Source organism: Perkinsus marinus (assembly GCF_000006405.1).
Source record: "Perkinsus marinus ATCC 50983 genomic scaffold scf_1104296937876, whole genome shotgun sequence".
In the NCBI taxonomy this organism is placed as follows: domain Eukaryota; phylum Perkinsozoa; order Perkinsida; family Perkinsidae; genus Perkinsus; species Perkinsus marinus.
Window position 1 is genome coordinate 66,709 of NW_003213671.1, and position 27,403 is coordinate 94,111.

The following is a 27,403-nucleotide window of genomic DNA, read 5'->3' on the forward strand; positions in this document are numbered from 1 at the left end:
TTGCCACCTGCTTTAGCCTCTTCTCCAATCTTGCACGCGTACACAACAGATCTCACGACGTCAACGTCAACAACCTTAACCTTCACATCACTGCCACTCTCCAACTCCCCAACTCCCATTTTCAACAACAGTCCAGCAGCAGCCTCGAACTTAGTCAATTCAAGCATCCATCCATAGGGCTTCTTCTTGCCAACCTTGGCATCGACCACCTGTCCCCTCTGGGGTATCCTACCACTCCCCAACCACTTCTCAAGCCTCAACTTCGCCGCAGCCCTGAGCTCCTCCCGAGCTGATAATTCGCTGACCGCCGCCACCGCGCGAGGTTGCATATCCATCTTGAACATATTCCTCTCAGCATCAACCGACGACACCACTGCAGTAGTGACAGTCTGGCCAACCTCAACCGCCTCAGAAACCTCCTCAACGAAGCCTTCTGCCAACTTGGGTTTCGGTACCAGACCAGTAACCCCACCGACACGAACAAATGCACCAAAGGTGGTCACGTTAGACACGAAACCAACAAGGCCTTCCCCCACCTTAACCTTCGAGGGTATCTCCTCCTGACTGATGCCAAGGAGCTCCCTATACTTCTCGTCTTCGACCAGTACCGGCTTACACGTACCCTCTACCGTACCATCGTTCATAACAGCAGTCACTAGAACCTTGGCGAGCGGGAAATGTTGCAAATCTTCCTTTTTCTCAACACGCTCCATCACAGCCACTGCCATATCAGGATCGTCTGCCAACTGCATCACTGGCACTAACACGTCCGTACCTCCCACACATCGGATCTTCACACACTGTCGACCACCACTACACTTATCCGCTCCCTCAATGGTCTCAACTGTCAGGACATCGCCAACCTTAGTAATCTCTCCCATTGTAGAATCTTCCATACTGTTCACTTGCTGTAGCCTCAGCCTAGTGCCCTTAGGCGAGTCGTTCTTACTCACAACCCTCACCTTCACAAGAGCTCCTTCGTGAGCACAGCCCTCCGTGACAATAGGTAGCAAGCCGAATGCCTCACCAAAGAATTTCACTATGCAGCCACCATGGTCAAGTATCTTACTCACGTACCCGACTACAACATCCCCCACGCTCGCATCAGCGTTTCTGATGAGGGCTCTCGGCACCTCCTCATCCGGTCGACCGACAAGGGACTTCTTAGCTGTGAGGGTAACCTGAAAGCCAGAGACGAGTTACCGAAGGAGTGGTATGGATAAATACTACCTGTCGCCTCACAGGGTCCACATTGAGAACCCTGACGCGGATCTCCGCCTTCTCCTCCGCATATCTTTTAGGAAGCTTCCTCTGATTACCCTGGTCGGTGCATTGCTCCTTTGGAACCCTTCCAGTAACGAAATCACTGAGGCTGACGATGAGGCCCTTCTCGTTGTCGAAGTGCTCAATCACTGCTTTATCGAATACCATACCAGCCGAAACTTGTTGAAGATTCACTACAGAGGCTGCCAGGACCTTCTCCTCTGCGCTGACCTACAGAGACAATCCGACACTCCCTAGAGAAGTACGGAACCGACCTGTACAGACATCTCTAGGAGATTACTCCCCAGAGCCCTGACATCAGTCTTCTTCCCGACAGCGCCGGGCTGCCTATATGGTAGACTGCATCGAGTAGCATGAGCAACCATGAGATTCCCTCCTGCAACGAACCGCGTGCAATCCTTCGGAATCACATCAATAACCCTAGCCGCCTAAAAAGAAGCATTTTCATACCACTCCCTCCGGAACTAACCCCACCTCAATGGTCGTGCCAGCCTCTACTTGACTCTTAATACCCTTCCACTGTATGAGGTTAGGCAACAACGTTAAGTACACCGCCCTTGTGTGCGACGACGGGTCTGCCAGTACTGCGAGTACCCTCGCCGTCACCGATTGGCCAACCTAAAACGAGTAATCATATTACGCACAGCGAAGGTTTAGGATACCAACCTTGAGGTTGGTAGTCATCGTCACATCCGTGTCATTGAGGATGGGGTGTAGCAGATGATGTTGATGCACAACACCTAAGGGCGAGCGCAAGTTCGTAGTAACGAAGAGTCGAGCCAGGACGTCTACCCTTTAACGGTCCCATGAAATCAACTTGAATTCCGGCACTCTTTTTGCTAGCCTTCTTCTTAGGGGCTCCTGGTTGGGTTGGGATGCATATATGCGATACCTTAGCCTCCACAGGAGTGCCGACTTTTCACAGATTCATTTTCACAGCTGAACCGGTGCTGTTGCCTGCCTCACAAACCATAAGTCCCCGGGTTCATCCGACCACCTACCTATTCTATCACTTTCTTCCACATTACCCGCTTTAGCGCTACACTGCAGACTCGTCTTATTGGAAGGGTCATTATCCAATACACGCACATACACCAGTGTCCCTAGCCTCATCTGAAACACCACTAACGATACAAGCAACCTCCCCTACACAATATCAACCCTGATGTGCCAAACTCCCACCTGTTCAGCCTCGGGAGCATCGTTGTCTCTAGCCGACATCTCGAGCAAAGGGTTCACTCCCTTAGTCGTCTCTACTTTATCTGTTGGAGCAGGTAGCTCGCTCTTCTTCAGGAAGCCAGTGACTCCATCAATGCCGAAACTCAAAACGTATCTACCAGCATCGCTTAGACGTCCACTCACTTTCCATTGGCTTACCCGTGAGCCTCCTCAGTGAGCACAGTAGCAGGCAGCCACATGTGAGGTTTCATGGTCTTAGACGTTAGCCCAGCATTGAGGACAGATGGCAACAACGAGAGTTGGATCGACCCCTGACACTCCAGGTTGGCTCATTTGAAGCTTTCCCACTCACTACCTCTCTACCACTGCCATCGTTGGCAATAACAGCCGCGGTCACAAGCTGACCTCTACGGAACCTATGCTGAGCCTTGAAGCTCTTCAATGCAACGTTGCCCTGTTTCATGTGTTTACTAATGTCATCTTCATCGACCATATTAGATATACCTGATATTGACCACCGACCTAGTGTCCCCTGTCGAGCTCGTAAAGCCATGCAAAAGTAAATTTTAATCAAATATGATATTTCCCCATACTACCTTTCACGATTCCCATCTTATTGAAAGGCAAATCTAGAATGAGCGCATCAGGAGAGATATCCTGTATCGCAGCCATGACTTGCGTCCCGACCTTAAGGTCTTTATAGGTTATACTAGATACGTGAGTGAGCCCTTGAGAGGGCGCGGCAGAAGGCTTGCTCTTCTTGGAGATTGACGACTTCGGCGCCTTAGAGTTGCCTTTAGCCGGCACCCGCTTAGCAGCAGAGGGAGTGGACTTGGCCATTTGGCAACGTCGGTAATGAACTAATGATATCGGTTACGTGCACCTGCGTACTACATGGATGACGCTGTTGCTATGTAAATCGATCATAATGGCACGCGCTACTTACCCTCCCCCATGTTTCAGAGGCTGTCGTTGACGATGGCTGTACCTTGAGGTTTTCCCTGATCAGGTGGTTAGGAGAAGTTCGCTGCGTCAGGCCCGTTGTCGAGACGTTACCGGATGCTACCCGTTCCGTACGTTTGGGTTGCATCATAAAGTTATACTGGGCCATTGGTCATACTACGTAAGGAGGTGGCATAGCCGCCCCACTCGGAAAAATTGATTACAATGAGGCCAATCTTGGGTGGCATAGCCACCCCACTCGGAAAAATTGAAGTTACAACGTCAGGCCAATCTTGGGTGGCATAGCCGCTACCCACTCGGAAAAATTGATTGCATCATAAAGCTACACTGGGCCAATCTTGGGTGGCATAGCCGCCCCACTCGGAAAAATTTATTACACTAAGGCTTATCTTGGGGTTGGCATAGCCGCCCCACTCGGAAAAATTGATTTCACTGAGGCATATCTTGGGGTGGCATAGCCGCCCCACTCGAAAAAAATTGATTAGGCTGTGGCAAATGGTAAGAAGCTTGTGTGCGGGTATCTGGCAATCCATAGGCCGTCCTAAAGTCACACTTTTTCTGAGGCAACCATCAGTACGGTTCTCATCGCTTGGTTAGTGGATAGGGAATTCTCGATGTAGATGACTATATGGATTACCTCTCTTATGACACTACCGTCACCAATCTCAACGATCTCATAATAATTGGGAGTGTGCATCCACCTTCGGAAGGGATTGTTGGTCCAAAGCGGCACAATCAGAGCATCACGGCTCCCGCTGGATCGGTCACTACAGCCACCGGCCTTTCGAACGAGCCACCGAGGGTGCAGTTACAAAACCACGAACCTGCCAGCAGTACAGCGACTCTGTGGTTCACAGAGAAGTCGATACTACTGCAAAATGGTTATCGCAACGACCTGCTTGAGAATCCTTTTCCGTCCATTTCTTCATCTTCTGTTGGGTTCATGTTCAGTGTTGCTACAACTGTGCTCGGTTTTTTCGTATTCGGAAACTCCACACACCCTGAGTGGTGTAGGGCATCATTGTGAAGGTGCAAATTCTATACAAAAGCGACAGGATTGTGTCGGAAGGGTGGTTTGTTGACAGAACTGTATCGTTAGCTTCATTTGGAGCCAGTAGTAGTAGTGTTTGTTTGGCATTCGCCAGCACGGGTCACCCCCTAGCATGTTATTTCTATGGGTTCTTTCGGCGACTGTCGCGACCTATGCAACGGTAGTTCCTTCGTCATCAGCTCCACATCCTTTCATTCGAGTGTACGCTGAGCAAAACCCAATTTCAGCTCCCTTGGATCACCTCTTCCTCTGTCCGGCCGAGCTTAAGGATAAGACCGATCTTTCAAAGTGGCCGCGTCATGAAGTGACCATCGATGGGTCCAAATGTTCCAGTCACAAGGAGCTGCTCGCTGAAGAGGACAGGGCTCAATTTTTCCAGTGCCTTACTGATGTCGTGAACATCACCACTCATGCTATGGATACCATTGGCCTCAGTCCCGCTCTCAGTGATGGGACTCTGCTCGGGTGGTACCGCCATCATAAGGGGTACATACCGTGGGACGTTGACGCGGATACTTCTATCATGAAGGCTGATTGCCGAGATTCTTTTAAAAAATACGCCAAACCTGAACACAAGAATATTGCCCAGGTTCTGCAAGAGCGCATGCCGGACGATAAGCACTTCAGAGTGCGAGGCATCAAGTACATGGTCGGCTCTGAATTGGGCGAGGATGACTGGGAAGGTTGCGAGAATCCCGAGTTTCGAGTAGTCCATTCTCTCAACGGCACCAACTGCCATGTCGATATCTTCCAAATGCTGCAGTCAACGGACCCCGAAGCTCCTTGCACGAGCTGCCCTGGTTACAATGACGGTGCTGTTACCGTCTGCAGAACTGCCAATGGGGGAGTTTGCGGCTTAAAAAGCGACTATGAGCCCTCCACATGGGACCGATTGGACTGGGGTGACTGCAAAATCCCCAACAATCCGGTGGGAGCTCTTGAGTCGCAGTATCCTGGTCCTGGCATTGAGCTCAATAACCTCAAGTTGATTCCGGGTAACTACAAGTATGGTGCACAAATGCTCGTGGTGGGCCGTCCTGTCGACGCCTACGGTAATGATATCGGCGATGTTACGTCCCCTATTAATCTACCTTCGCTTCGTGGAAGCGATGATGGTACTATGCAGGAGATCCTCACGACACTTCAGAATCTCGCGAAGGAAGGTTGGCTCGGACGATTGAATCGACAATATGAGATTATGATATTTGCCGCGTTGGCAATAACTTGTGCAGCCATTCTCATTTGTTTAGTTGTTTGTATATACAAGCGTCATAGCACTGTTGATAACCTTCCCCTGCCTTCTGCTGTTGCTGCTGCTTATGGTGACGGCAGCGGTACTGCAATACCAATAGAGTAGTAGTATGTTACTTAATCCCTATACATCTGGTATTATGCTCTGTTCCACCATTCTCGGATATGGCTGTTTCTCATTTCCTTGCTCCTCCCGCTGGTCTTGTGTTCATTGGAGTATATCAGTAGTCGATGAGTGGTATTATAGATCATTCAGATATCTATTTGTCGAGTGGGGCCGCTATGCCTGCAGACTATACCATTCAGATATCTATTTGTCGAGTGGGGCAGCTATGCCTGCAGACTATACCATTCAGATATCTATTTGTCGAGTGGGGCCGCTATGCCTGCAGACTATACCATTCAGATATCTATTTGTCGAGTGGGGCCGCTATGCCTGCAGACTATACCATTCAGATATCTATTTGTCGAGTAAGGCCGCTATCCATACCATTCAGATATCCATTCGTCGAGTGGGGTCGCTATGCCTGCAGACTATATCATTCAGATATCTATTTGTTGAATGGGGCCGCTATGCCTGCAGACTATACCATCCAGATATCTATTCGTCGAGTGGGGCCGCTATGCCCGCAAATTATACCATTCAGGAATTTATCCGCCGAATATGCCCACGGACTAATGACATCAGCAGAGAGTTATATGAATCCTGGCTTCCGCTAACGGATGGAATGTCGGTACCATCTATCTTGAAAAGGGAGGAAACTATAGGAAGGGGGCACAACGTGCAAATTGAACGTATTGCCTTGCCGAACGCCCGTGAGCGTCTCTCTCGACATCCAAGCTGCTGTGACATAACAGTTCGGATCAGAAACAGGTATGCAGGTGCTTGCGGTTTCACTCTGGACGAGCATACAATATTCCTTGACGAATGAGCGCTTCATGACTAATGACTAGCTAATAACTAGCTGAATCTGACTGAGATACAGTGACGAATTGCAACCGACGTGCGATAAGGCGAGGTTCCTGCGACCTTTCTCCCATTCCAGCGAGTTATGAGACGCTATGGATCTAGGAACTCCCAACACTACAAGTCACGAATCACTACCTAAAAACCTATTCTCTTTTGATGACGTCAATGAGACGGTGGAAAGAACTTACACATTTCAGCGCCCCTTCATTAGTCGAGATTCGACCTCCCCTAAAGAAGCAGAATACAAGAAAGATAAGTAACAAAAAAAGACCGATACCAACAACATACGAATGGAAATATGACGATTGCGTCACTTCAAGCTTTAAGGGCCAGTTAGCAGCAACTATCTTTTCTTCGGAATTGCTTTCCTCCATATTGAGAGGCAACCCCATTGAGGTTACGACGGACGTATCAACCTGCGAATCCTCGCCAAATGAACCACGGAGATTCACCTCTGGGCTCGATGAACCATTGATAGTGGTGTTGCTCAGCAACGTACGACCGACCACCAGTATGTTACTGCCGAACTCGTAGTTTATCGGGATCTCTCTGAGATTGAGGAGCGCATAATCCAACGTACCAAAGTAAGACTTCAATGCGGCATGTACTTTATTCGGGACTTTCACATCACCACCATCTAGCCTGTCCCATTTCATTGGGAAAAAGTCATCGTACAAAGCACAAGCTTCATTCATGCCACGACAAACTGTGACGATACCTTCGTCGTAGCCCGGACATGATGCACAATCCCAGTCACCCGAAGGCTCTGATTGCAACATGTGGAATACATCAACATGACAGGCCTTATGACCGTGGTGGAGGATAACGCGAAGCTCACGGGCATCGCAACCTTCCCAGTCGTCGGGATCAAGCTCGGATCCGTCGCCATAGATGATGCCGGCGACACGATAACGAGAGTCATCGGGTAGATACTCTTGTAAAAGGGATGCCATATTCTTATGGTGGTCAGTGGCAAATTCCGAGAAGGCGTTTAGACAATGATTCTGCATGACGACGAGGTCGGCGTCCACGTCCCAGGGTATATGATTCTTATCATGTCGTTGCCAACCTAATAAAGTACCATCTATGACCGCCGCATCGATACCCAACATATCCAATGCATGAGTAGTGGCATTAGTGACCTCTGTGAGACACTTCAAGAAGTCGCCTCTATGTTTGTACTCCATAAGCTCATTATAGTTGATACAATATGTACCATCAATAGTAACCGCCTCGGACGGCCAAGATGTCAAGTTCACACCATCTGTTACATTCATGGGACAGAGGAACAGGTTCTCTGGTGGAGCAGAGGGTACCAACTCCTCGGCGAAAACTCGAATGAAAGGGTGCTCCCCCGAATGAGCACTTCCAGGTAGTTCCATTGGCGTTTCGGCATGAGCTACATCGTAAATTAGTAGCAACAGTAGGATGGGGATCGAGGACATCGAATCTTCACTTGATAAAAGAGAGTCAACTAGTGGAAAAGCAGCTATTGACAATTACAGCGTCATAGATTTTGCAGCCCTTCTCAAGACAGCGCCACCATCCCGCCGGACGATCGGAAAATCGTCCGAGTTGGAGAAATCTGTGGGAAATAACGCTGTATCACTGTGAAAATTAACGTGGCCAAGAAAATAATTCTAGAACCCTATTTTCTCGATGAGAAGTGAGAGCTGTTACACGTACCCTATTCCGCAAGTGTAGAAATCCCTCATCTCAAGAGCTCTCTACCCTCACTATGTTCATACTTGGTCTACACTTGGTTCATACTTGTAGATCAGCTATGAACCACTTTTTGACCACACAGTATGATGAATTTCTTCAAGTGGGGCAGCTATGCCACCCCAAGATATACCTCAGTATAATCACTAGATACACTCAGTAAAATCACTTTCTATGAGTGGGGCCGCTATGCCACGACGAATTAGGAAGATGAATTCTGTCAGCACGACGACCATGAGATAACTCCACGAATTGTCATACCGTTATAGCTCCAACTCCTAGTCAGATCATAGTCGCCGAGTCAAATTAACAAGCATCATGTGTCTGACAGGGAGAGCGAATCTAACTGTGTCAAATACGATATCATCAGACTTCAACGACAACATTATGTCACCACCATTCCACTTCGACAATGGTGATATTTCTCTATTCATACTCCTGCTAGTATACTGGGACGTGCATTAAGAGCGTCATTCACCTCTACATAGTGACATTAAGGCAACTCAATGACTGGTTCTCAGTTGCAAGGATTGCCAGGTAATACAGGGAATGATAGCTAATAGTCAAAGAACGGTATCTTCATGAGCTTCAACAGAGGTCCTCGAAACAGTAGTACTAGTCCGAGCGTGACAACCTTTTAAACGCATCTTTCGCATATACTCGAGAATACTATCCTTCTTGGGGAGCTGTTGCAACACCTCCGGAGGTTCTCCACCAAACACGTCATTGTAGATCTTCACTAAGATACTCCTGCTGTCATCGGTGACCTCCATGGCACGCTCAACGGCTTCATGATAAAGCACTCGAGCACGAGCATTCGGTCGACCGCATATATGATACTTGATTTTATTCAAATTAGTGATGACCATATTCTCGGGGTCTTCGGGGTCACCAGTTGTGATAAGAGTTGATGGACAATGTAATTGTTTATGATAATTTATGCATCTCCAATGTAGTTTACCATTGTACGCTGCATCCTGGCGATAGAGGTAGCCGTGGAAAGCGAGGAAAGGTCGACCAGAGAAGGAGGGCACACTGTACGGCTTCTCGAGAGGAAGACGAGTGAGATCGATTGTAGGGTACTCTGAAAAGGGAAGGAAGCGAATATCTCCACGCGGGTGTAGATATGGAACAATTGACAGTGCAAAGTTGCACAAGAATCTGCGGCTTTCTTTGAAAACCTCCTAGAAGTCTTGAGTAGTCTCCGAAAGACGCTCTTAAGAGAAATTTGACAGAACGCATAATTGTCCATGAGACCTCTACAAGCTGAATCTCACTCTGACGAGGTTGCCTATCGCTACCCTACATAGATTTCTCACAAAGAACAATCTGAATTGGATATTCTACAGCAATCTGTGCGATGAAAGATGGTATGATTCGTACATACTTCGTATCTAGCACGAGTGGACCTAAGATTCATTTCCCACCCAGATGCTCACTCGGGCGAGCTGCGTTGTTCACAGCAGCTACTTTTTGTCTAACTCGTCGTAAGCTATTCTCCACACATTCCCGCTTCGGCAGTCTTTCTACAACCTCTTCCGGAAGGTCAACCACAGTTTTATCGTAGATCTCCGGTATCTTCAAATCCACGTCATTGATCGCCGCAAACTCCATTTCAGCGCAGACCTGTCGAATGTTCGAGTTTGGTTCGCCGCAAACGTGTTCCCTCAATGGTAGGTTGGTGACCGTGAGGTCCTTAGGGTCACCATTGAGATCTCCCTTAACCGTTAGTCGAACACTACAGTGTTGTTCCTTATGCGCATTAATACAGCGCCAATAGGAAGTCTGTGGATTAGCTCTATTGTGGAGGTAGAGATACCCTCGATACGCCAACAGCGGCCATCGCCGACCGCTCGAGTTGGGAACGAATTGAATCTCGTCCGTCATTCAACGTGGAAAGTCACAACTACCATCCGCCACAATTTAGCTAATTTACATCGATTCGACGTGCTGTTTTGACTTAGCGCCCGCCCGTGACTAGCATGATTTACTCGTGACCATCATCATGGCAGGCAGAGTGTCTTCCCGGTATCTCGTATTAGAACTACAACCAGCTGATGGTCAATCCTCTATTGCGAATGTTATAAAGACGAGCTTGGAAAAGGAAGTGAGAGCAGCGATTCGTAAGTGGGGAGACTCTCGTAGGAAGGAATCAATGAACTGATTCTGGAAGTCGAAATATATTCTACCATCGGTTTTCAATCGTGGGATGTTATACCAGCATCAATCGGGGCTCTATCTTAGTGGCTACGCTGAATTTTGGACTTTCCAGTATCGATTCATCGCTGCTTGGTTTGCTCTATGAAATGCGAACCGTAAATCTCTGAAATGTCAAATAAGGTTAGGAAGTAGATGTATAGAGGAGTCAACAATACTGGGTGTGTACCACCAGTGCCAGCAAAGCTCGGAGGGGAGGATAGTAGTACGTTAGTATTAACATAGCAAATCGGAGTGTATCAAAGCCACGCCGATTCAACAGGCATTTGTATAGAATTGAATATATCCATTATTTGGTATTCAATTTCACGTCTGAGTCAACAGTTGATAGAGTCCCTGTGTATCGAGTGTTGTGGCTATACGGCCTTCATGGTGTTACTTGAAATATCCCTCCCTGGTGTGTTGGTCAACTCGAGGGCCTGTTTTCAATCACATAATGGCTCGGCGCATGGTATATGGAGGCGTAGAGGAATAAATATTTTAGATACAAATTTCGGCGACTACGGTGCGGCTATGATTGGTCAAGTGACGAAGGTGGCTGAGGTCGTCGATATCACACCGAGGAGAGTTATTGCTGTCATTAAGGTGAGAGGCGTATCTTTGGTCTATCGTGCTTGGATACGAATGAGGTTACATTCATGACTGTCATAGAATGTGGCACGGTATAATATCACCCCTTTTCCTTGAGGGATGGTAGAATTTATTAGTTATAAAGTCAGCAGGTAGCTTCGATGAGGCATACAGTAGAATCTAATGAAAAATGTATTTAAGTGAACTACAGGTTCTGATAGTAATTGGTTCCCGTCAAAACTCCGTGTATTGTTATGTCAGACCCCAGCGTTCCATACGGAGGACTGTGTTGGGAGCTTGGACACATCCTTAAGAAGTGTGAAGGTTGGGAGTGGAAGAGAGATGCCTATCAAATTCAGAGTAGTGGCCATAGTGGGATCGGCACCGAATGTAGTATGCGGGCTTCAAGCCCCTCGAGATTCTGGAGCTCGGATTTAGGTTCGGAAACGTATATTATACTACATGGTTGAGGGGCTTGGGGTGGCCGATGAGAAGAAGTTAAAGACGATCTCAGAACGATTGGATACATTAACGTGAATGATGATGTTTTCCTTGGCGATTGACTTGAGATCAGTGGAATGAATGCCTATGTTGCTTGGTTGCTTGTAAGACGTATCTTTAGGTTGGGATGGTAAGATACGGAATAGGTCCGGTCCGGACCGTCCGGATAGGTCTCTCAAGATCATTAATCACCTCTTCTTGCCGCTTTGCACATCTTCCATACTCGCAGAGGTGATGGACTCACATTAATGGAGATGCTCGTCATCATCATCAGCTGCTGCCGACTCGTGAGAAACGAATGGTACTGAACATGTGTGGTGCTCGGGAGTGAATCTTTGAGTATCTTAGGTTCACTTGGATGCTCAGGTTTGGCTGTACTCATGTGGTCAGGCTCAGTGGAAAGTGGTTGAGTTGGTAGAAGGGGAAATCGGCATCCATTTCATAAAGTGAGAGTGTTCTCCTGTAGAGTAGGAGTATTGCAGAATATCATTCATAGTGCGATGTATGAGATACAGACCCCATTACATAGAGTGTGTGGATAGTCGAGTGATTGGATGTAGGGGCTTCTGCATGATGATCATGTTGTTGTTATGGGTAGTTGTAGCAGTAGTGGTGTAGATCACCATTGATAGCTCAGTGGTAAGGATGGAGGGCCTCCCAAGCTAGTAACTACTAAGGCTAGCATTACGTTGTGTCCAATGAATCGAGATTGTCTCCGCAGTAGTACTAGGATTTTCATGTTTCCTTTTGTCATCGCTCCGCTCACTACTAATAGCATCACGGATGACCGTCGGTCGTAGTAGTAGTAGCTAGAGGAAGAGGATGATCCTTGGAGAGGGGCCTGACGAGGAAGGTGTTAAGACCTTTGTGGTTCTCCCCCGTATAGGTATTCGGATACCTTGGGCCGTTTTCCTGTGTGACATCGTGCCCCCTGTTCTGCATTCACAGTGAGCTATCACTCCGCGGACGCCCCTCGGAAGAGTTGATGACACTTTTCCCAGGATCGATGACTCTCCCACGAGGGAGCGCATAAACGTTGTCTGTGCTCGAGATGAGCATCATCTACGAAGGGCTGATGAATGGACTGTAAATTTGTGGTGAAGGAATGATCGTCGAGGTTGTGTGAGGGGGATGATCCCTTTCCTAAGATGGATGGAAGGTCTGTATTCCGAGGAGGAGGGGGAGGAGGAGGTAGGATTTAATTCGTTTTCGCCGATACACGGTTGATCCAAAGGTGGCAGATTTTGTGTTCTTTGTTCGACTGTTATTTTTGAATAGCATTGTTTTTCATAATGATGATGACTAAACCAATGGAAATATGGCAGCCTACAATTCTCATCGCCATCGGGGCCCTCACTATCTTTGCTGTGAATAGAGGTGATAATAGGGAAAGGAGAGGGTAGAGCTCCACTTCTTCACTTTGCTAGCTTTTACTAGGACAATGCCATTATATATAGTCGTTTCAAATGTCGTTAGCTTTTTTTCACAGCGAAGGTATTACTATGTTTGATCGAACAGCAATGTGATTAGATCGAAATTGTGATGTTCGTCATTCAGTACTCGTGTTTGGATCCTTTTCCTCAGCGGAAAGATTACCACTACTAGTCCTGTGCACATCCCTGTATAATAACAATCCTTAGCTTCCCGACATTGCTCGTCGTTTCCGAGCTGATCTATTCTACGCCTTGGAAGTCTTAATAGCATATATCTTCATGAGGCTCCCACGATCTTTGATGCCTTGTTTTTCCCCAGGGCGAAAGCGCGATGAACGTAGTCGTATTGAGACGGCAGAGGAAATGAAATCACGTCGAGCAGCTGAGAAAGCAGCACAGGATATGTTATCGGTATAGTCTAGGAAGTGCTCGAGGTGTGGTATGAGATCTTATGTAGCACGCACGAGGTGTTAAGGGAGCTCAGGGGAAGATAGTACTACGCGGACCGGCTGTTGTTACTCGAGGAAGAACTCCACTACGGCTGCACTATTTCCCCACGAGGTGAGTGAGAATGAGAAAGACATACCATCATAGTCTACTCATCGTAAAAATCCAATATTTCCATTTTTATGAGCTCACATCGCACGCTATAGATTCTGGATTCATCCCTACTCATTATCTGTCATCGAACTGTGCTTGTGATCCGCATTGTTATTCTCTCAGAAATCGCGCAGAAGTGGCGAGACTACTCCTTGAGATAGGCCACGAGCCGTATGAAGCCGTTTGCTACTTCTATCAGACCTTCGTAAGTCTGCGCTGCTCGAAATCGACTCAGTCCTTTTTTGTATCAGTTGAATAGCCGTTCGCAATTTCCCTTCGGTGACTTACCTGTATTGGAGCTGGCTGATGGCACGTGAGGCTGATATGCGTTTTCAATGGATATTTTATACTTCTTATAAACTCAGAATGATCGTGCAGCAACATACGATTGTTCGCTATGTTGCTGATATCACCAGAATGAACGGCGGTAGAAACAGAGTGAAGCAGGCTAAAGTGGATATGGTAGGGAAATGTATGCACATGGTCAACTAGGTGTGTTTGTGACAGCGAGAATATCCTGATAAATCATCGTTTATTTCGGTACCTCAAGTCGTGAGAACATTTTCGTATTGTAGTGGGGAGCTCCTGAGCAAACCTATCTAACATCACTTTACTCGCATCATTACATAAAGTGTGAATGATGAGAATGACTTATTACATCCACGGATTTTCGATCATGTTTCTGATAGTTGTTCGAGCAGCTGATTGATATGTTCGAGTCGCATACCTTCTCCTGGGATGCTCTGAAGAAGAACACTTTCAAGGAGAGTATATTTGATGTAGTATTTGGGCTCTTCTTACTGAGCACGTGGTGGTCGGTCGTGTTATCAAGGGAACCGTTGAGTTAATCATCCCACCTCGTTACGAACTTTTGCGATGGATAATTTCTACGCTGTTTCCTCCACTTTCATATCTTAGGTCCCCGACGTTCGATCTGTCAGCGAGATGTCACTTGCAGACGGCGACTTGTCACCGTGGAAGTAGTAGCAGAGTATGGGGACGTAAAATGTATCATTCGCATTGGTAGGTACTCTGTAATGGTGCTTAAAACATTTGAACAACTCCTTCGTAAGAATAATGAGGATAGTAAGGAGTGGAGATGGCTGGATGGTAGTACTCTAGGATTTCTTCATCGTCAAGGGATACGTACCTTGAGGGTGGGATAACTTGAGCCAGTTATGGTATATGAATATACATTCCAACTTAGCGCACACGGCAATAGTTGATGATCTCACCTTGCAATCATGTATAGTTTCAAGTATTGTTACTACCATTACCTGTCAGGTTCTACTAAGTTATCCTATGCTGATATCTATCTATTTACTAAACTATATGAACTGAGTGAAGTGGATCAATGCGGACCTGAGTAAGTAACGGTCAACAATGTGTAGTCATAATCTGCGATAGTTACGGTATAACTTTTGAAGTTCCGTACTTGGTCCAGTTGCAGGAGAAGATCGAGGTAGATTATCGCCCTATTAGCATTCTCTTCCCTACCTTTCTTTCTTTAGTCGATTGATGCCGTGAAGTATTACCTCAGTAGTGGCAGGCTGATGCCTAGACATAATTCACAGTATGATGGAGTAGCGTTTTATGGGAGTCCTTGAGTCATAGTCAGGTACACTTTCATTCCGAGCAGACATACCTTCCACGACGCATTAGCTCCAATTTCTGAGTAGCAATCTCGCTCAAGCTTTTTGGACTCTCTGTTTCACCTCATTATGTTGAGTACTGTAGTCATTGGGATGGATCTAGATCAGAGTGATATCGAATGGATCACGGCACCAAAGGATGATGGAAGATGTTCATCATCTCGGAGTAGGATTGGACATGGAATTGTCTACCTCGGCCAAACCACGATAAAACTGTAGGTGCTGAGAAACGCTGTAGGTGGTGGAATCACCACAACGATTTGGTATCCTCACCCTCGACACCGGGGGACTAGGGAAGAGGGCCTCTTCAAGAGGTACTTGACTCTGTTGTCACTAATGCTCGAGTAGCTTATTTACATCAGTCCGCTGACTCATCCTGTAGTTAGTATTGGCCCTTCACCTAGACATCGGCTTTCGGGCCTCGGGTTTGGTCAATAGCTCTCCTATCCCTAGCGTCGATGGGATTTATTCTCCAGCGAGTAATGATATCGGCAGTGTGGATGAAAGCACAGCTGACGTCAACCCCAACCATCCCACCACTAACACAACTTAATTTCTCCTTATCAAGTCCATAAAGGCAACAGAACATGCACCATGAACACACGAAGAATACATGAACATTCACAGCTAACCAACTAGCCTTCATTCCTCATGAACCTTCCTACGAGCCCATGTTGTGAGACTCGATCACACGTAGCCTTGTCTGCATAGGGAGTGCTGCCTGCATAAGTGCTGCCTGCACAGGTGCTGCCTGCATGGGTGATACCGGCGTAGGTGCTGTCTGCACAAGTGCTGGCTGCATGTATGTTGCCGGCGTAGATCCTGTCTGCATAGGTGTTGTCTGCATGGGTGCTGTCTGTTCAGATGTTGTTGTCTGCTCAGGTTTTCTCGCGTATTCGCCGTTAATGGCGACTTTCCTATGTTTCACATCCGTCGATGCTACCAATTGACACAACCTCTCCACCAATCCATCGATTGTGGCGGGCACGTGGTCAAACAGAGCGCTGTAAGCCTAGCAACGACCGATATAAACTATTGTCAAACAGTCCTCAACTCACCCCTCCTGATGCTTCCACCTTTAACGCCTTTGCAACGGCTCGACATGTTCCGGCCTTCCTCGGCCCCTCAGCGGCGAAAATGAGGTCGATGTTCGCACGTGATTCACTTGGAAGTTCCGATAGTGTATGCCTGAAGTATTACATCACTTCAATACCATAAAATAAAGTTCTTACCGCTGTGAGTGGTCGCGGGACTGCGTAGTGGCGTGTGGATTGATACCACACTGGAATGAGGTCAAATGGAAAGTGCCGTTATTTACGTCGCCATCTCGGGCTATCACTATTAACGACTCCTTTCGAGATTCACCATGGAATTCACAGGAGCCCGTGTGAATGTCATCGTCGCATCCCAGCAAGGAGAGCGTCAGAACAAAAACGGTGGCCACCGTAAAATGTATCATTAATTGAAATGAAACTTACAATGAGACAAGCGGGAAAATCGAATTCTGCGCTTATCATTCAGCGCGCGCCTTGATCATCGATTAGACAAGCCGTTTGAGGAGAATCAGAGCTTGGCTGTTGTCCTCACCGATCCGCTTGACAACGGAATGAGTATAATTGAGATGAAGCTCTCAGTGTGAATCTATCTGTGAGGCTTAGCTAATCATAACGTTATAGCGAGTGGGCTACATTACGACACGGAACTTTTATGCTTTCAATGCTTCTTCGTAGTGGTGATGGTGATGAAGTTTCAATGAACTACAATAATTCCATAACTATTGTTTTAGATATTATCGTCAGTCTTTTCAGTGACTCACTGTAATTACTTGTGAGTCCGTAGCCCTTAAAGTTGATTATTTTGTTGTGTATGCATAGCGCACAACCTACTCGAATGCCTATCAATCAGGGTTCTCATCTTAATGCAACTCCCGATCTATCTTACTCCTTTTCTCGTTTTCGTCCGAGGAAAAGGCTTGGCTAGATTATAACGATTTTCTGCATCCGAAGAGCATATCGCGACGACAACTGGGTGACAACGTGTGACCCGTGAACAGCATGAAACTAGCTAATGCGATGTGATGGGCGAACGACTCTATCGATGCAACTCTTTCCATCAATACTCATTCACTCGTTACCAAGACAGCATACAAAGCCGCGGTCTATTAAAAAGGCAGTACTCAGAGCATTTCAAAGCTTCATTCCGAAATGTCTTCATACACCTGGGCTAGGAGTAGTCTGAGCATCGGTCGCCTCAGTCGTTGTAGCTGGGGCTTCGGTGGTGGCATCAACGGTGGTAGCGGCAGTAGCTACTGGGAAGTCAGCCGTAGTCGCGGCTTCGGTGGAGACGTAGTCTGTTGTAGTAGCAGCAAATGTGGTGGATGCGGCCTCTCCAGTAACACCCGGAGATGTAGTTACTTCCGAGGGAGCTACTGTGCTGGTCGTTTGTGCAACAGTAGTAGGCTCGACAGGAGCTTCCCTAGTAACATCAGCCGCATCGGCTGTAGTAACCATACCGGTAGTGTCAACAGCCACAGGAGTTAACGTATTGGTCTCTTCGGGGGCGGCTGTTGTGCCTTCCTCAATTATCGTGGTCTCACTGCCTTCATCGGTTACTGAACCAGGAGTGTGGTAACTGGATCAGCTTCGCAAGTGCATGGTGCTTTGGATGAATGACAGGTCCTTAGTGTAGCCCAGTACTTGCAGTAGGAGCCAGGAGTATCCGAGGCACAACCAGTATCACAATCACGAGGGGCTTCAGTTGTCACATCCGACCAGCAGTAACAAGGGACGATCGAGCCAAAGCGCCATTTCCCACGTATACGCAAACTCGAATACGAGTAGAATTCTACAAGTGGAGATCTAGATTGGATCTGTGAGAACTTATGCAACCGACTTTGACTGACTGTAATCAGGCGTACAGTTAGCTCGATCGATGCTTGCCCACTGGCGCCGATTTGCTGGCGCCAGAAGTTCATCTCGCCCGATCGTTTCACAAGACACCGTATCCTTTATGGTGTGGTGCGTTCTTTGCCACTCACCTCACCGGGGAGTTGGTCGACTTTCAACTTCCACACCGCGAAGTATTCCGGTGTAGCACAACTAGGCCATCTCACTTCTGTATTAGTATTGTAGGCAGGGCATTTCGTAAGGCGTATAAAAATATTTTTAAAGTTTCTCTGGAGGCCCTCTGATCTACATGAAAATATTCTCATGTATTGTGGATGCGGCTCGCATTATGCGGTTGAATGACTTGTGAGATTCTGTGATACGACCAGATCAGGTTGCGCGGCTCACACAACACAAAGCACTTACAGAGAAAGTGGGATGAAATTGATTGAATCAACTATCAGGATCATCTTCATCTCCGACCATCTCTTTGAACCGGGCCATTGCCTGCATGTAGGCTGACCTCCTCGGTCGAGGATTGTCCCTGCCGGGCTCCTCGGCGATATCCTGCGCACTTATGCCTTCAGCAGCGGAAATATCGGAAGAAACCTCTCCTCCGAGCGGCTCATTTTTCTTAATTGAGCCAGCAGCGGACCTCTTGATCCCCTCAGGCTGATTCCTCCTGGCCCGCGTATTCATCCAATGCTTCACACTCTTGGCAACGAGCTCGTTGTCCTTGACGTCGGTGGAGCCTCGCACCATTGCAAGGCGGAGGGCATGTGGGAGCTTGACGTGAAGGGCTCTTCGATAGTCGCTTCTCAGCCACCGTCGATCTCATCCTTCGCAGCTCCCATGACGCGAGTGTAGTCTACCACGAAGCTTTCGTCATCATCATCCCAGCCCAATTGATGGAACTTATCCTTGAGGAGTTTGAACCGTATACGCACCAAGTCATCGGGATATTTCGGGTGAGACGTTATTGAAGGCCAACCAACTCACCTCATCTGCCTTGAAGCGAATTCCCAAATACTGGATGAAATCGTGCCGTAGGACTTCGACTTCAGCCGGTGACCCTTGCATAAGAGAGGCCTCCCGCTGAGTAGCGTTAAGCAGCTTCATCGCGTCATGAAGCTTGAGATTTTTAGCCTGAAACGATTTGATGAGCTTCCTCAAGGGCATAAGGAACCTCTTGAGCATACGTGTATGCTAAGAATGTGTGGAGAAAACGTTTTACCGGTCTTCGACTTCTCACTAACTACGAAGACTCTAACGGGAAGACTTACTTGTTATTCATACTGTACCAAAATGAAACTGATGTGAATCAGTATAATACAGAATGTATTATCGGAGAGTACCGACAAAGGGCGTCATAGACAGGACTCTGCACTCTCGCAAGACAGGGTAATCAGCGGGAAAAATCTACTACGTTTTGGGAGTCTCAAGTTTGGACTGATGGGACTCGCCGAGTCCGGCTCGGAGGTCGTACCTTTGGTTGAGAAGGCGAGGTGCTATGAAGATGGAAAACTTCGGTGACTTGTTTGTACAAGCTCTAATACACATCTATGATGACTCATCACAGATGTGTCGGGGCTCTGAGCTATACCTAGCCTGTGTATTTTCGTTGCTGTTGTTGCTGCGGGTTCTAACTCTGACTGTGAGGCTTTGGATACTTTACCTCATCTAACAGTTGCTGGTGAGCGTACTGGCTCATTTTGCCCACCCTCTGCCACCCGGTAGTTTCTGACTGTCTGCATCTTGACGTGCAGTCCTCAACTGGGTGAGGATGGCCGTCCGATGGCTGCAGATGAAGTCGGCAGGGGGGGACGAGTTGAGTTAGCGAGTTTTCGGGTGGGAAGGTGCGATCGGGCCTGTGTCTGCATCTGGACCGAGAAATCAGGAGCATCGCGATTATATATGAATCTCCGACCTGATTCGAGAAACGAAAGTAGATTTCTTTTCCAGACTAATACACTTACTGGATCTGCCTTGCTCACGAGGCTGATTTCTCGAGTGATTCCGTTAAATCTAAGTATCCTGCTTAGACGTTCTCATACTTTGTTCAGCCTCGGTTCCGTTACGGCGGAAAATGGGTCTTGGTCGTCGCATCTTGGAAGAGTCGTACTACGAGTATTGTAGTCCCATCGAGACGTATTTGCAAAGAGTCGTACTTCACTTGACTGTTATTTACTCACTAGTGTTGCTAGTAGGCTAGTAATACTGCCAAGCATAGTAGATTGAGCAGTCTTGGGCTAATGGAATAGCATTATGAATAATACGAATCGTATCATATGATCGTCTGAGTAAGAGTGCTACCGTATTATGATGCAGCGTACTGCACCTAGTCGAATCACGGTGAGTCCAACTCATATCTCGCTGAGTTGTATTTTGAAGTTCGATGGGCACTCCATATATCCTTTCATACGTGTTGCTTCGCATGAACCATATCTACTTTAATCCGTCTTTCCCATCAACTCACCAGGAAGGGCCGGGAATCACAGAGGACTATCAGCCGAATATTGAAAGACTCAAAAATTCCAACACGAAAAAGACACACCCACCCACCTTCGTTCGCCCCCCCCTGACAACTCAGGATTATTGATACAGAATGAATGCTGATGTTATGGTGGCTCGTAAAAGCAGCAATAATAGTATTTACACGCTTCAACTTCGATGAGGGCTTTTCAGAGAAGGACATAGTATTGAATAGCCAACATGTTGAGATGAAGACGACACCAAAAGGATGCTATTGTTGTTGTTATTGTTGCTGCATTAATGCTGCACTATAATAATTCTTCATCATTCTAAACCACACATCGCAAGGTTCAACTTGCTTCCTGCATTGCTATCAATTCGCTTGTCAATTTTCCGCTTACGTCGTTCTACATAATCGTTGAAGCCAGGAATGTCTTTAATAGTATATCTGAAAACAACTCTATTCACCACTCACGTTGATGATGGATACTTATTCAGCCGGTCGGGGTTGTTGCCCTGTAACCATAGATCCACTAATGCTGTGTTCGTGAACAACTCGGATGGGACAGTTGAAAGACGGTTATACGACAAATCCATTTGCCTGAACCGGAGGAGGTGGAGGTGGAAAATTCCATGACTTTGCATTCAAAGTTTATATAGAAATCTCCAAATCACTTCGAAAATATCAACAATAACAATTCACATCGTCATCCATACGGTAAGTCCGAGGGGTTATGCATTTTTATGATTGTCTTACACATCAACAATAATGTAAATATGTCAGACACGACTCATATACTCATTTCTATACATCATCATACTGTATCATAGTATCGTGTTCTTATAATAATAGATGCGAAGAAGTCTTCTTCATAATCTAGCACTAACTCACATGAGTCGATCCAATTGCACGTCATCATCGCCACCACCATCACCGTCATCACTCTTGTCAGGCCATTGTATCTCTACGAGTTTGTTATGTCTGAAATTAAGACCAATCTAATAACATCAACTGGGGTTCTTTGAATTACTCTGCTTTGAAAGTAACTAACGTCTTGCTTGCTACCCGGAACAGGATCTTAGTCGGAATGGTCTGTAGTTGGTTCCCCGATACGTCGACATCAGTGAGCGCATTCAGCGTTTCTGATGAAAAAAGCGTAAAATTGAATTGCCGCAGTGAACTGACCGAAAACCTCCTCTCCGATGTGGGTGAGTTTATTGTTGGATAAATTAAGTTCCACAAGTGAGCCCGGAAATGCATATCCGCCAACCTTCTCAATTTTATTATCCTGCAATTGCAGTGATTGTAACTCTGAGGAGTAGAAGAAGAATCTTAGGTCCAACCTTGTAAGATACGAATGAGGTCCACATCTTACTTATAAGGAAAACCAGTGAAACTGGGACTTCTCGCAATTGGTTCGAGCTGAGATTTAACTTCAGCAAACTGGCGTGCCATGCAACCTCCTTAGGTACGGTCGTGAGACGATTGAACGCCAAGTCCAGCGTCCGTAGACCCTCCAGATCAGTTGCATCCTCAGGCAACGACCGTAAAGCACACTCACGCAGTGCCTGAGTCGACACTGTTGGAACATATATACTTCCCTCAGTTCAGCTCAGAAATTCATTCATCACATTATGGGAGTTCACTAGCAAGTAGAATAGTACAAGGAGCAACGAAATTCTTCTTATACTCAGGATCTTCATTATCACAAACACGTGTGGTTGATGACTATATCCCAACACCGCTTTAACAAGGTCACACGCACTTACAAGAACCTTAGTCTGTGAGGCCTGCCGACATTTAGCTTCAACCATGGCTTCAACTTGTGCCGATTTCGAAGTCCGTCCTCCTTTCTGTGAAAGGGAATGATCATTCCTTCTATGAGAAGCCTCGTCTACGCTATCCCGACGGAGGGCACCTGTGCTACAGGAACAACCCATCGACAAAAAACCAGACTAATCCGAGAGGAAAATCTTCGCTGTGCGTAATATACAAAAGATACCACCCTGGAGAGCTCCAACACGACAGGTCGAAATATGAACACCTTTACAGTTGAACACATGTTAGTTTTCAAAAATGAGTGGACAATTCAGAAATACAATTCTTCCATCTATCTGTTATAAGGATCAACGAAGAAGATGTTGCACCATATAAAGGGAACAACATTCGTAAGATTACGGTATGGATCAACATAGTGCTCTGGTAAGCCCATTTTAAGCTTGTACCTAAGAGAATAATCTCCGATATCTTTCCGTATGCAACACAGACTGACCTAAAACACGGAATGTTACCGCAGAACCCCATATTCCCAACAACGACAGTTGAACTGTTGAGTAGTTCGCGGTGGATAGGATCACTCTCGTTGGCAAGGGTGTGAACGAAGGAGCATACCAAACGGGAGAAATCTAGATAACCCGCCAAACCTGAGAGGAAAACACAAAGGGATGGTAATGATTTCGGAAAGAGCTCGTCTAATAATCAAGTAATTCGCAAAAATTCAGCAAGTAAATCTTATAATTTTGAAAACGATATCGAGCAAATACTCACCGTAATTCCGGGATTTTTCACTAAAATTTACTCCAAAATTTTTATAATATATTATTTCAACTTTTATTCTCAGAAAATACCCGTACTCAACCTACCAGCATCCTCATTTCCTCCAACATCCTTCTTCAACTGAGCCACCCTCCCTTTAGGGGCATGGAATTGAGTTGCAGCATAACGGATGGCATCAACGACAATCTCGTGCAATACGGGATCCTGAAGCCGTCCTTCATACCGAAACCACCACTGCTTTCAGCACGAACATGAGTCATTCGATTTGTGATACTTCACGTCGTCAAGCATTGCCACATTTTAGTTGATTTTCTGTCACCACAGTTAAATTGCAATGAAATTATAGAAATTCTCCCGTAATTCCTTGATTCCTACGATGTGAATGGTACGACATGATGCGTAACTCGACTGCTTTCTGATCATCAAGTAAGTGTTGGTGGGTGCATCACGATTTTTACCATATTATTCAACATCTTTAGATCAACAATATTCTTCTATACAATTTGGCGACTCGAAAAATACGAGGAAATAGTAAAATTCAAAACACACCTTTCCCAAACTTTGCCGAATAATGAGGCCATTTCCAATACGTTGGGTTGGATTTACTACCGAATCAATGAGTTTCTTAGCAGTTTTGCTATGACTAGCTCCGACGATGAGATGCTCAGGGTCGTACACTTCCTGAATACCAGCCGTACCTGAGGAAATATAATTGAAGTCACAAAAGTTGCATAAAGATGACCTCCTTGGACGCGCTGTGAGGGAGCGAACTTTCTGGATGCGGCAGTACGCGGAGCTGCTAATAAGACAACAGTTTTGAGAGGTGAGGGACGGCCCTACGTTTAACAGGACGGAATGAGTTCCATTCCTCTGAGATTTCATGATAACGAGTGACAATCTGAGAGGATAATGGAGGTACGATGCCGAGGAAGTGTGGTATGAAATTACCCCAGCTCCTCTGTTCCGCTTGCTGGGAGATCTCCTGCTGTTGCCAGCAATACGGCGAGGACCGCTGAATGCATGAGCGCGAGGGGACCCACGGATAGGCATGTGTGGAAGATAGAAAATCAACCTCGACAAGGAATGGAACTTCAGATAGAGCGTTTGAAAATGGGTGAATGACGAGTAGTACGCACACAAGCAGTGGTCAGTGAATATCACTCCAAGTTGTCAAGGTTGATATCAGAATCGTCGTCGTCATCATCGTTGAAGGCCTTTCGGGCGAACTGATGAAACTTACGTCGTCATCCGTTGCGTCGTTTCAATCAACACACCTTAATGTTGCCACCAGACCCATTCTGTTTCTCTACGTACTCTAAGAGCTCCATCAAAGTGCCCTCAACCAAACACCAGTCTCAACAGCCCAGCGAGTGTTTTACCATGTTCATCCATCAATAGACCCAGGTTCGAACCCCTGCACATACCTATTGGTTGCTGCAACCTCCCCGACTGGGTGCTTTGTATAATAAGGTCCTCTACAGCATGCTGTTTTTCAGGCCTAACGAGGCCGATGCGGTTCACTGAGGCGATCAAATTATATGCAACCGGCCCGTTGTCAATTACATCCCTCTGAAGCCTCCGATTTCATCATGGATCGCACAGCCACTCGTCTGCGCTCCCTCATCGGCCTAAAGATGCGAAGCATGTCCGACTCGCAAGATACAAAACAGGTCCAACTGAGTACTCTTTCTGTTGTTGCTGCTGCGACTCCATCCGAGCAGCACCCCGCATAGCCGATGCTTCCTCCTTACCGTCCATCGAGTGGTACCCAATACTAATGATGAATCCAAAGGCGACGAGACAGACACACCGTCTACAGACAGAGCCATTACTTCGGGCGCGCGCTTTTTACATCAGAATCGCGCACGCCCAAGTGGCGAACGGTATGTGAAAAGTAAGCAATTTATCAGGTTGTTAATCGACACTGCTATTCTCATTCTCCCTAAAGACCAGCCTTTCCATACGATTCGTGTTGTGGTGGTCGCTGCTGAGGAGAGGAAGAGAATACTGGTTTCGCCGGTGGCACTGTACTCAAATTAAAATGCCTTCCAACTTCATAAAGTATTTTCCTGTAACCCTCTAGGTTTTACAGTAAGTCCTCAAATGCTGATTTTCGATCAGAAAATTTTGTCGCTCGCATAAAGTAGTGTTGATACTCGTACAAGCTGCAGACTTGGAGCCCTTTCTATATTCACTAAAGTCATTATACTTATGCTACTCTTGCTTGGACTACCGAGGCTATCAGGAGTCTACCCCCGAAGGCCCTAGTATTGTTGAGGGTGCACAGCAGTCGATGTGATATGGAATATTCAATCACATCAGCAACCTCCCTCCCTCATCGATCCTCACTACCTCTAAAATTCTGATCATCGACAGCCTCCCATATCGGCTCGTCAGTGATGATGAGAACGTCCTAAAGCTCGCTGTGTTGTTCATATGATAGGACGTTAATGCTACCAGTACGTTATCAATTGATTGGACATCTTCGTGGGAGAGGAGGGTAGCAGTAGTTGACTGGAGAGTTGAGCGAATTCATCATAAATCTCTTCCAAGATGTGTTCAGGTTTACATCGTATTGGTGCCATGAGAATAGGACCCAATGGAAGGTAGTAGAGGGGGAAGTGCAATATGGGTATACTACGACACGTGTTGATGATGGAAAATAAGAGCTCTGAAAAACTCTAGGGAGTTCTCGTAGGTTCTTGTACACCGAGTAGTGTGTAACCTTTTATGAGGAAATCAAACATGTATGCCAACACCGTGTGAGGGGAGAGTGATAAAATGGGTGCTATTGGTAGTAGCACTAACGAGACTTATTCGTCGTAGCCTTTGGCCATTAGTCGTCCGTGCCTGTCTTTATTACATATGGTTAGTTTCAACACGTAGTGATAGAAGTGAGCTTGGTTAACCTGAATATGAAACTTGTACTCGCAAGCACTTTATGGATGTGATTTTCGCTAACATTTTTCATCAATAATGAACTATTATTGTCAGTTGGCCCAGCTATGAGTATTCCCATGACCACACGCCGCACGTCATTGGGACCTCTGATGAGTTGTTCAAACAGAGACCAGAGTGAAATCCGGGATCTCCAAATTTCAGAATGAATTCCACAATGTGTTGTTAACTTTTTTCGATTTCTTGAGTACCACTAAAGACAAAAGAATGCGTCTAGAGCCTTCACACAGTCATCAAGATCCGAAATTTTGAAACTGAAGTTTCATTGTAACTTTTCTGTGTGAGCTTACAGGTTGAGGCAGAAATGTGCATTTAGATGACCCATGTCGTGGTAAGTATAATATTTGTAATTGCTATACCGAACACATATTTAAATGTTTAATAGTTGAATCTGATATTACTAAATGCCCAAAGTTCGTACTCTTCGTTCGAAGAAGGCCCCAGGTTAGTGTGCATGCGTGCAGACTGTCAGAATAAAAAGTTATATTTTATTCAGAGGGATGGGAGGAGATAGAGTCGACGTTAATGGAGATCGACAGGAAAATGAGAGATGCTGAAAATGAACCACACGAAGATAAGAGGAAAACTGAGCTCCTATGGCCAATACATAAACTCAATCATCAACGATCAAGGTAGATCGTTATGGTATTCTTCTGGGCATCATTTGAATCTTACCTCATGGAAGATACGTGTTTGATATGTATTATAAAAAGAAGGCCATCTCCAAGGAGTTGTTTAGATATTGTCTTGATGTGAGCCAACTGCTTCGCTCCGCCTTTTTTGTTTATTTTTCTTGTCTTTTCCCTTTAGGAAGGTTGGGCCGATAAACAGTTAGTGTATAAGTGGCGCAAGCCGGGGTATGATCAGCTTTGCTGTATGCTCTGTTGCCAAGCGACAAATCATAATCAGGTTAGTATCTTTTACGCACGCTGAAGATTTCTCATTGTTATATGTGCTTCCTTAGGGGACGACGTGCATTTGCAGGGTACCACGAAGTCAACTTGGTGAGGGTAAAGTTGTACAATGTGCCCATTGTGGATGCCGAGGATGCGCTTCTGGAGATCAATGATATCACTGTACCTTGATGACTATTAGTATCATACACAAGTTTGAGGATGAGGAGTTGACTTCATTTAGT

The 27,403-nt window shown here is 46.4% G+C and overlaps 11 protein-coding genes across 11 annotated transcripts in view; 4 read left to right on the top strand and 7 right to left on the bottom strand.

Moving 5' to 3' along the window:
- The window catches only part of Pmar_PMAR009419 (programmed cell death protein, putative), a gene marked incomplete at both ends in the record, with an annotated part of 8,825 nt that extends 5,522 nt beyond the window's left edge, over positions 1-3,303 (bottom strand). Inside the window, 11 exons of the mRNA XM_002782982.1 lie at positions 8-1,181; positions 1,231-1,494; positions 1,539-1,712; positions 1,759-1,902; positions 1,951-2,024; positions 2,077-2,145; positions 2,286-2,397; positions 2,467-2,617; positions 2,662-2,774; positions 2,819-2,967; positions 3,060-3,303. Of these exons, the coding sequence (XP_002783028.1) occupies positions 8-1,181; positions 1,231-1,494; positions 1,539-1,712; positions 1,759-1,902; positions 1,951-2,024; positions 2,077-2,145; positions 2,286-2,397; positions 2,467-2,617; positions 2,662-2,774; positions 2,819-2,967; positions 3,060-3,303 (2,668 nt within the window). The remainder of the gene's footprint in view (positions 1-7; positions 1,182-1,230; positions 1,495-1,538; positions 1,713-1,758; positions 1,903-1,950; positions 2,025-2,076; positions 2,146-2,285; positions 2,398-2,466; positions 2,618-2,661; positions 2,775-2,818; positions 2,968-3,059) is intronic.
- Positions 3,304-4,600: 1,297 nt separating this feature from the next.
- Positions 4,601-5,834, top strand: Pmar_PMAR009420 (hypothetical protein; the record flags this gene model as incomplete). The annotated part of the gene is made up of 2 exons (XM_002782983.1): positions 4,601-4,637; positions 4,678-5,834. The coding sequence occupies 2 exons, from the start codon at positions 4,601-4,603 to the stop codon at positions 5,832-5,834; spliced, it is 1,194 nt and encodes a 397-aa protein (XP_002783029.1).
- A 1,071-nt stretch (positions 5,835-6,905) lies between these two features.
- Positions 6,906-8,143, bottom strand: Pmar_PMAR009421 (hypothetical protein; the record flags this gene model as incomplete). Its single annotated transcript, XM_002782984.1, has 2 exons — positions 6,906-6,926; positions 7,013-8,143. 2 exons carry the CDS (start codon positions 8,141-8,143, stop codon positions 6,906-6,908), a joined length of 1,152 nt encoding a protein of 383 aa, XP_002783030.1.
- A 1,716-nt stretch (positions 8,144-9,859) lies between these two features.
- On the bottom strand, positions 9,860-10,307 carry Pmar_PMAR009422 (hypothetical protein; the record flags this gene model as incomplete). The annotated part of the gene is made up of 1 exon (XM_002782985.1): positions 9,860-10,307. A coding segment is annotated over one exon (448 nt), but the record flags the coding sequence as incomplete, so codon positions are not given.
- Positions 10,308-10,425: 118 nt separating this feature from the next.
- Positions 10,426-11,744, top strand: Pmar_PMAR009423 (hypothetical protein; the record flags this gene model as incomplete). Its single annotated transcript, XM_002782986.1, has 4 exons — positions 10,426-10,543; positions 11,122-11,222; positions 11,469-11,597; positions 11,646-11,744. The coding sequence occupies 4 exons, from the start codon at positions 10,426-10,428 to the stop codon at positions 11,742-11,744; spliced, it is 447 nt and encodes a 148-aa protein (XP_002783032.1).
- A 1,256-nt stretch (positions 11,745-13,000) lies between these two features.
- Positions 13,001-15,946, top strand: Pmar_PMAR009424 (glutathione s-transferase, putative; the record flags this gene model as incomplete). The annotated part of the gene is made up of 13 exons (XM_002782987.1): positions 13,001-13,085; positions 13,461-13,552; positions 13,599-13,702; positions 13,865-13,946; positions 13,993-14,054; positions 14,107-14,203; positions 14,431-14,520; positions 14,660-14,721; positions 14,769-14,851; positions 15,026-15,107; positions 15,149-15,203; positions 15,632-15,707; positions 15,870-15,946. 13 exons carry the CDS (start codon positions 13,001-13,003, stop codon positions 15,944-15,946), a joined length of 1,047 nt encoding a protein of 348 aa, XP_002783033.1.
- A 1,657-nt stretch (positions 15,947-17,603) lies between these two features.
- On the bottom strand, positions 17,604-17,903 carry Pmar_PMAR009425 (conserved hypothetical protein; the record flags this gene model as incomplete). Its single annotated transcript, XM_002782988.1, has 1 exon — positions 17,604-17,903. One exon carries the CDS (start codon positions 17,901-17,903, stop codon positions 17,604-17,606), a length of 300 nt encoding a protein of 99 aa, XP_002783034.1.
- Positions 17,904-18,731: 828 nt separating this feature from the next.
- Positions 18,732-19,040, bottom strand: Pmar_PMAR009426 (hypothetical protein; the record flags this gene model as incomplete). Its single annotated transcript, XM_002782989.1, has 1 exon — positions 18,732-19,040. One exon carries the CDS (start codon positions 19,038-19,040, stop codon positions 18,732-18,734), a length of 309 nt encoding a protein of 102 aa, XP_002783035.1.
- Positions 19,041-19,229: 189 nt separating this feature from the next.
- Pmar_PMAR009427 (hypothetical protein) lies at positions 19,230-19,475 on the bottom strand (the record flags this gene model as incomplete). Its single annotated transcript, XM_002782990.1, has 1 exon — positions 19,230-19,475. The coding sequence occupies one exon, from the start codon at positions 19,473-19,475 to the stop codon at positions 19,230-19,232; it is 246 nt and encodes an 81-aa protein (XP_002783036.1).
- A 1,599-nt stretch (positions 19,476-21,074) lies between these two features.
- On the bottom strand, positions 21,075-24,357 carry Pmar_PMAR009428 (leucine-rich repeat containing protein, putative; the record flags this gene model as incomplete). Its single annotated transcript, XM_002782991.1, has 12 exons — positions 21,075-21,198; positions 21,226-21,351; positions 21,643-21,732; positions 21,782-21,893; positions 22,127-22,319; positions 22,521-22,669; positions 22,930-22,976; positions 23,024-23,174; positions 23,394-23,511; positions 23,917-24,005; positions 24,148-24,205; positions 24,256-24,357. 12 exons carry the CDS (start codon positions 24,355-24,357, stop codon positions 21,075-21,077), a joined length of 1,359 nt encoding a protein of 452 aa, XP_002783037.1.
- A 2,312-nt stretch (positions 24,358-26,669) lies between these two features.
- Pmar_PMAR009429 (g10 protein, putative) lies at positions 26,670-27,350 on the top strand (the record flags this gene model as incomplete). Its single annotated transcript, XM_002782992.1, has 5 exons — positions 26,670-26,709; positions 26,762-26,897; positions 26,951-27,017; positions 27,076-27,122; positions 27,230-27,350. 5 exons carry the CDS (start codon positions 26,670-26,672, stop codon positions 27,348-27,350), a joined length of 411 nt encoding a protein of 136 aa, XP_002783038.1.
- Positions 27,351-27,403: the final 53 nt, after the last annotated feature.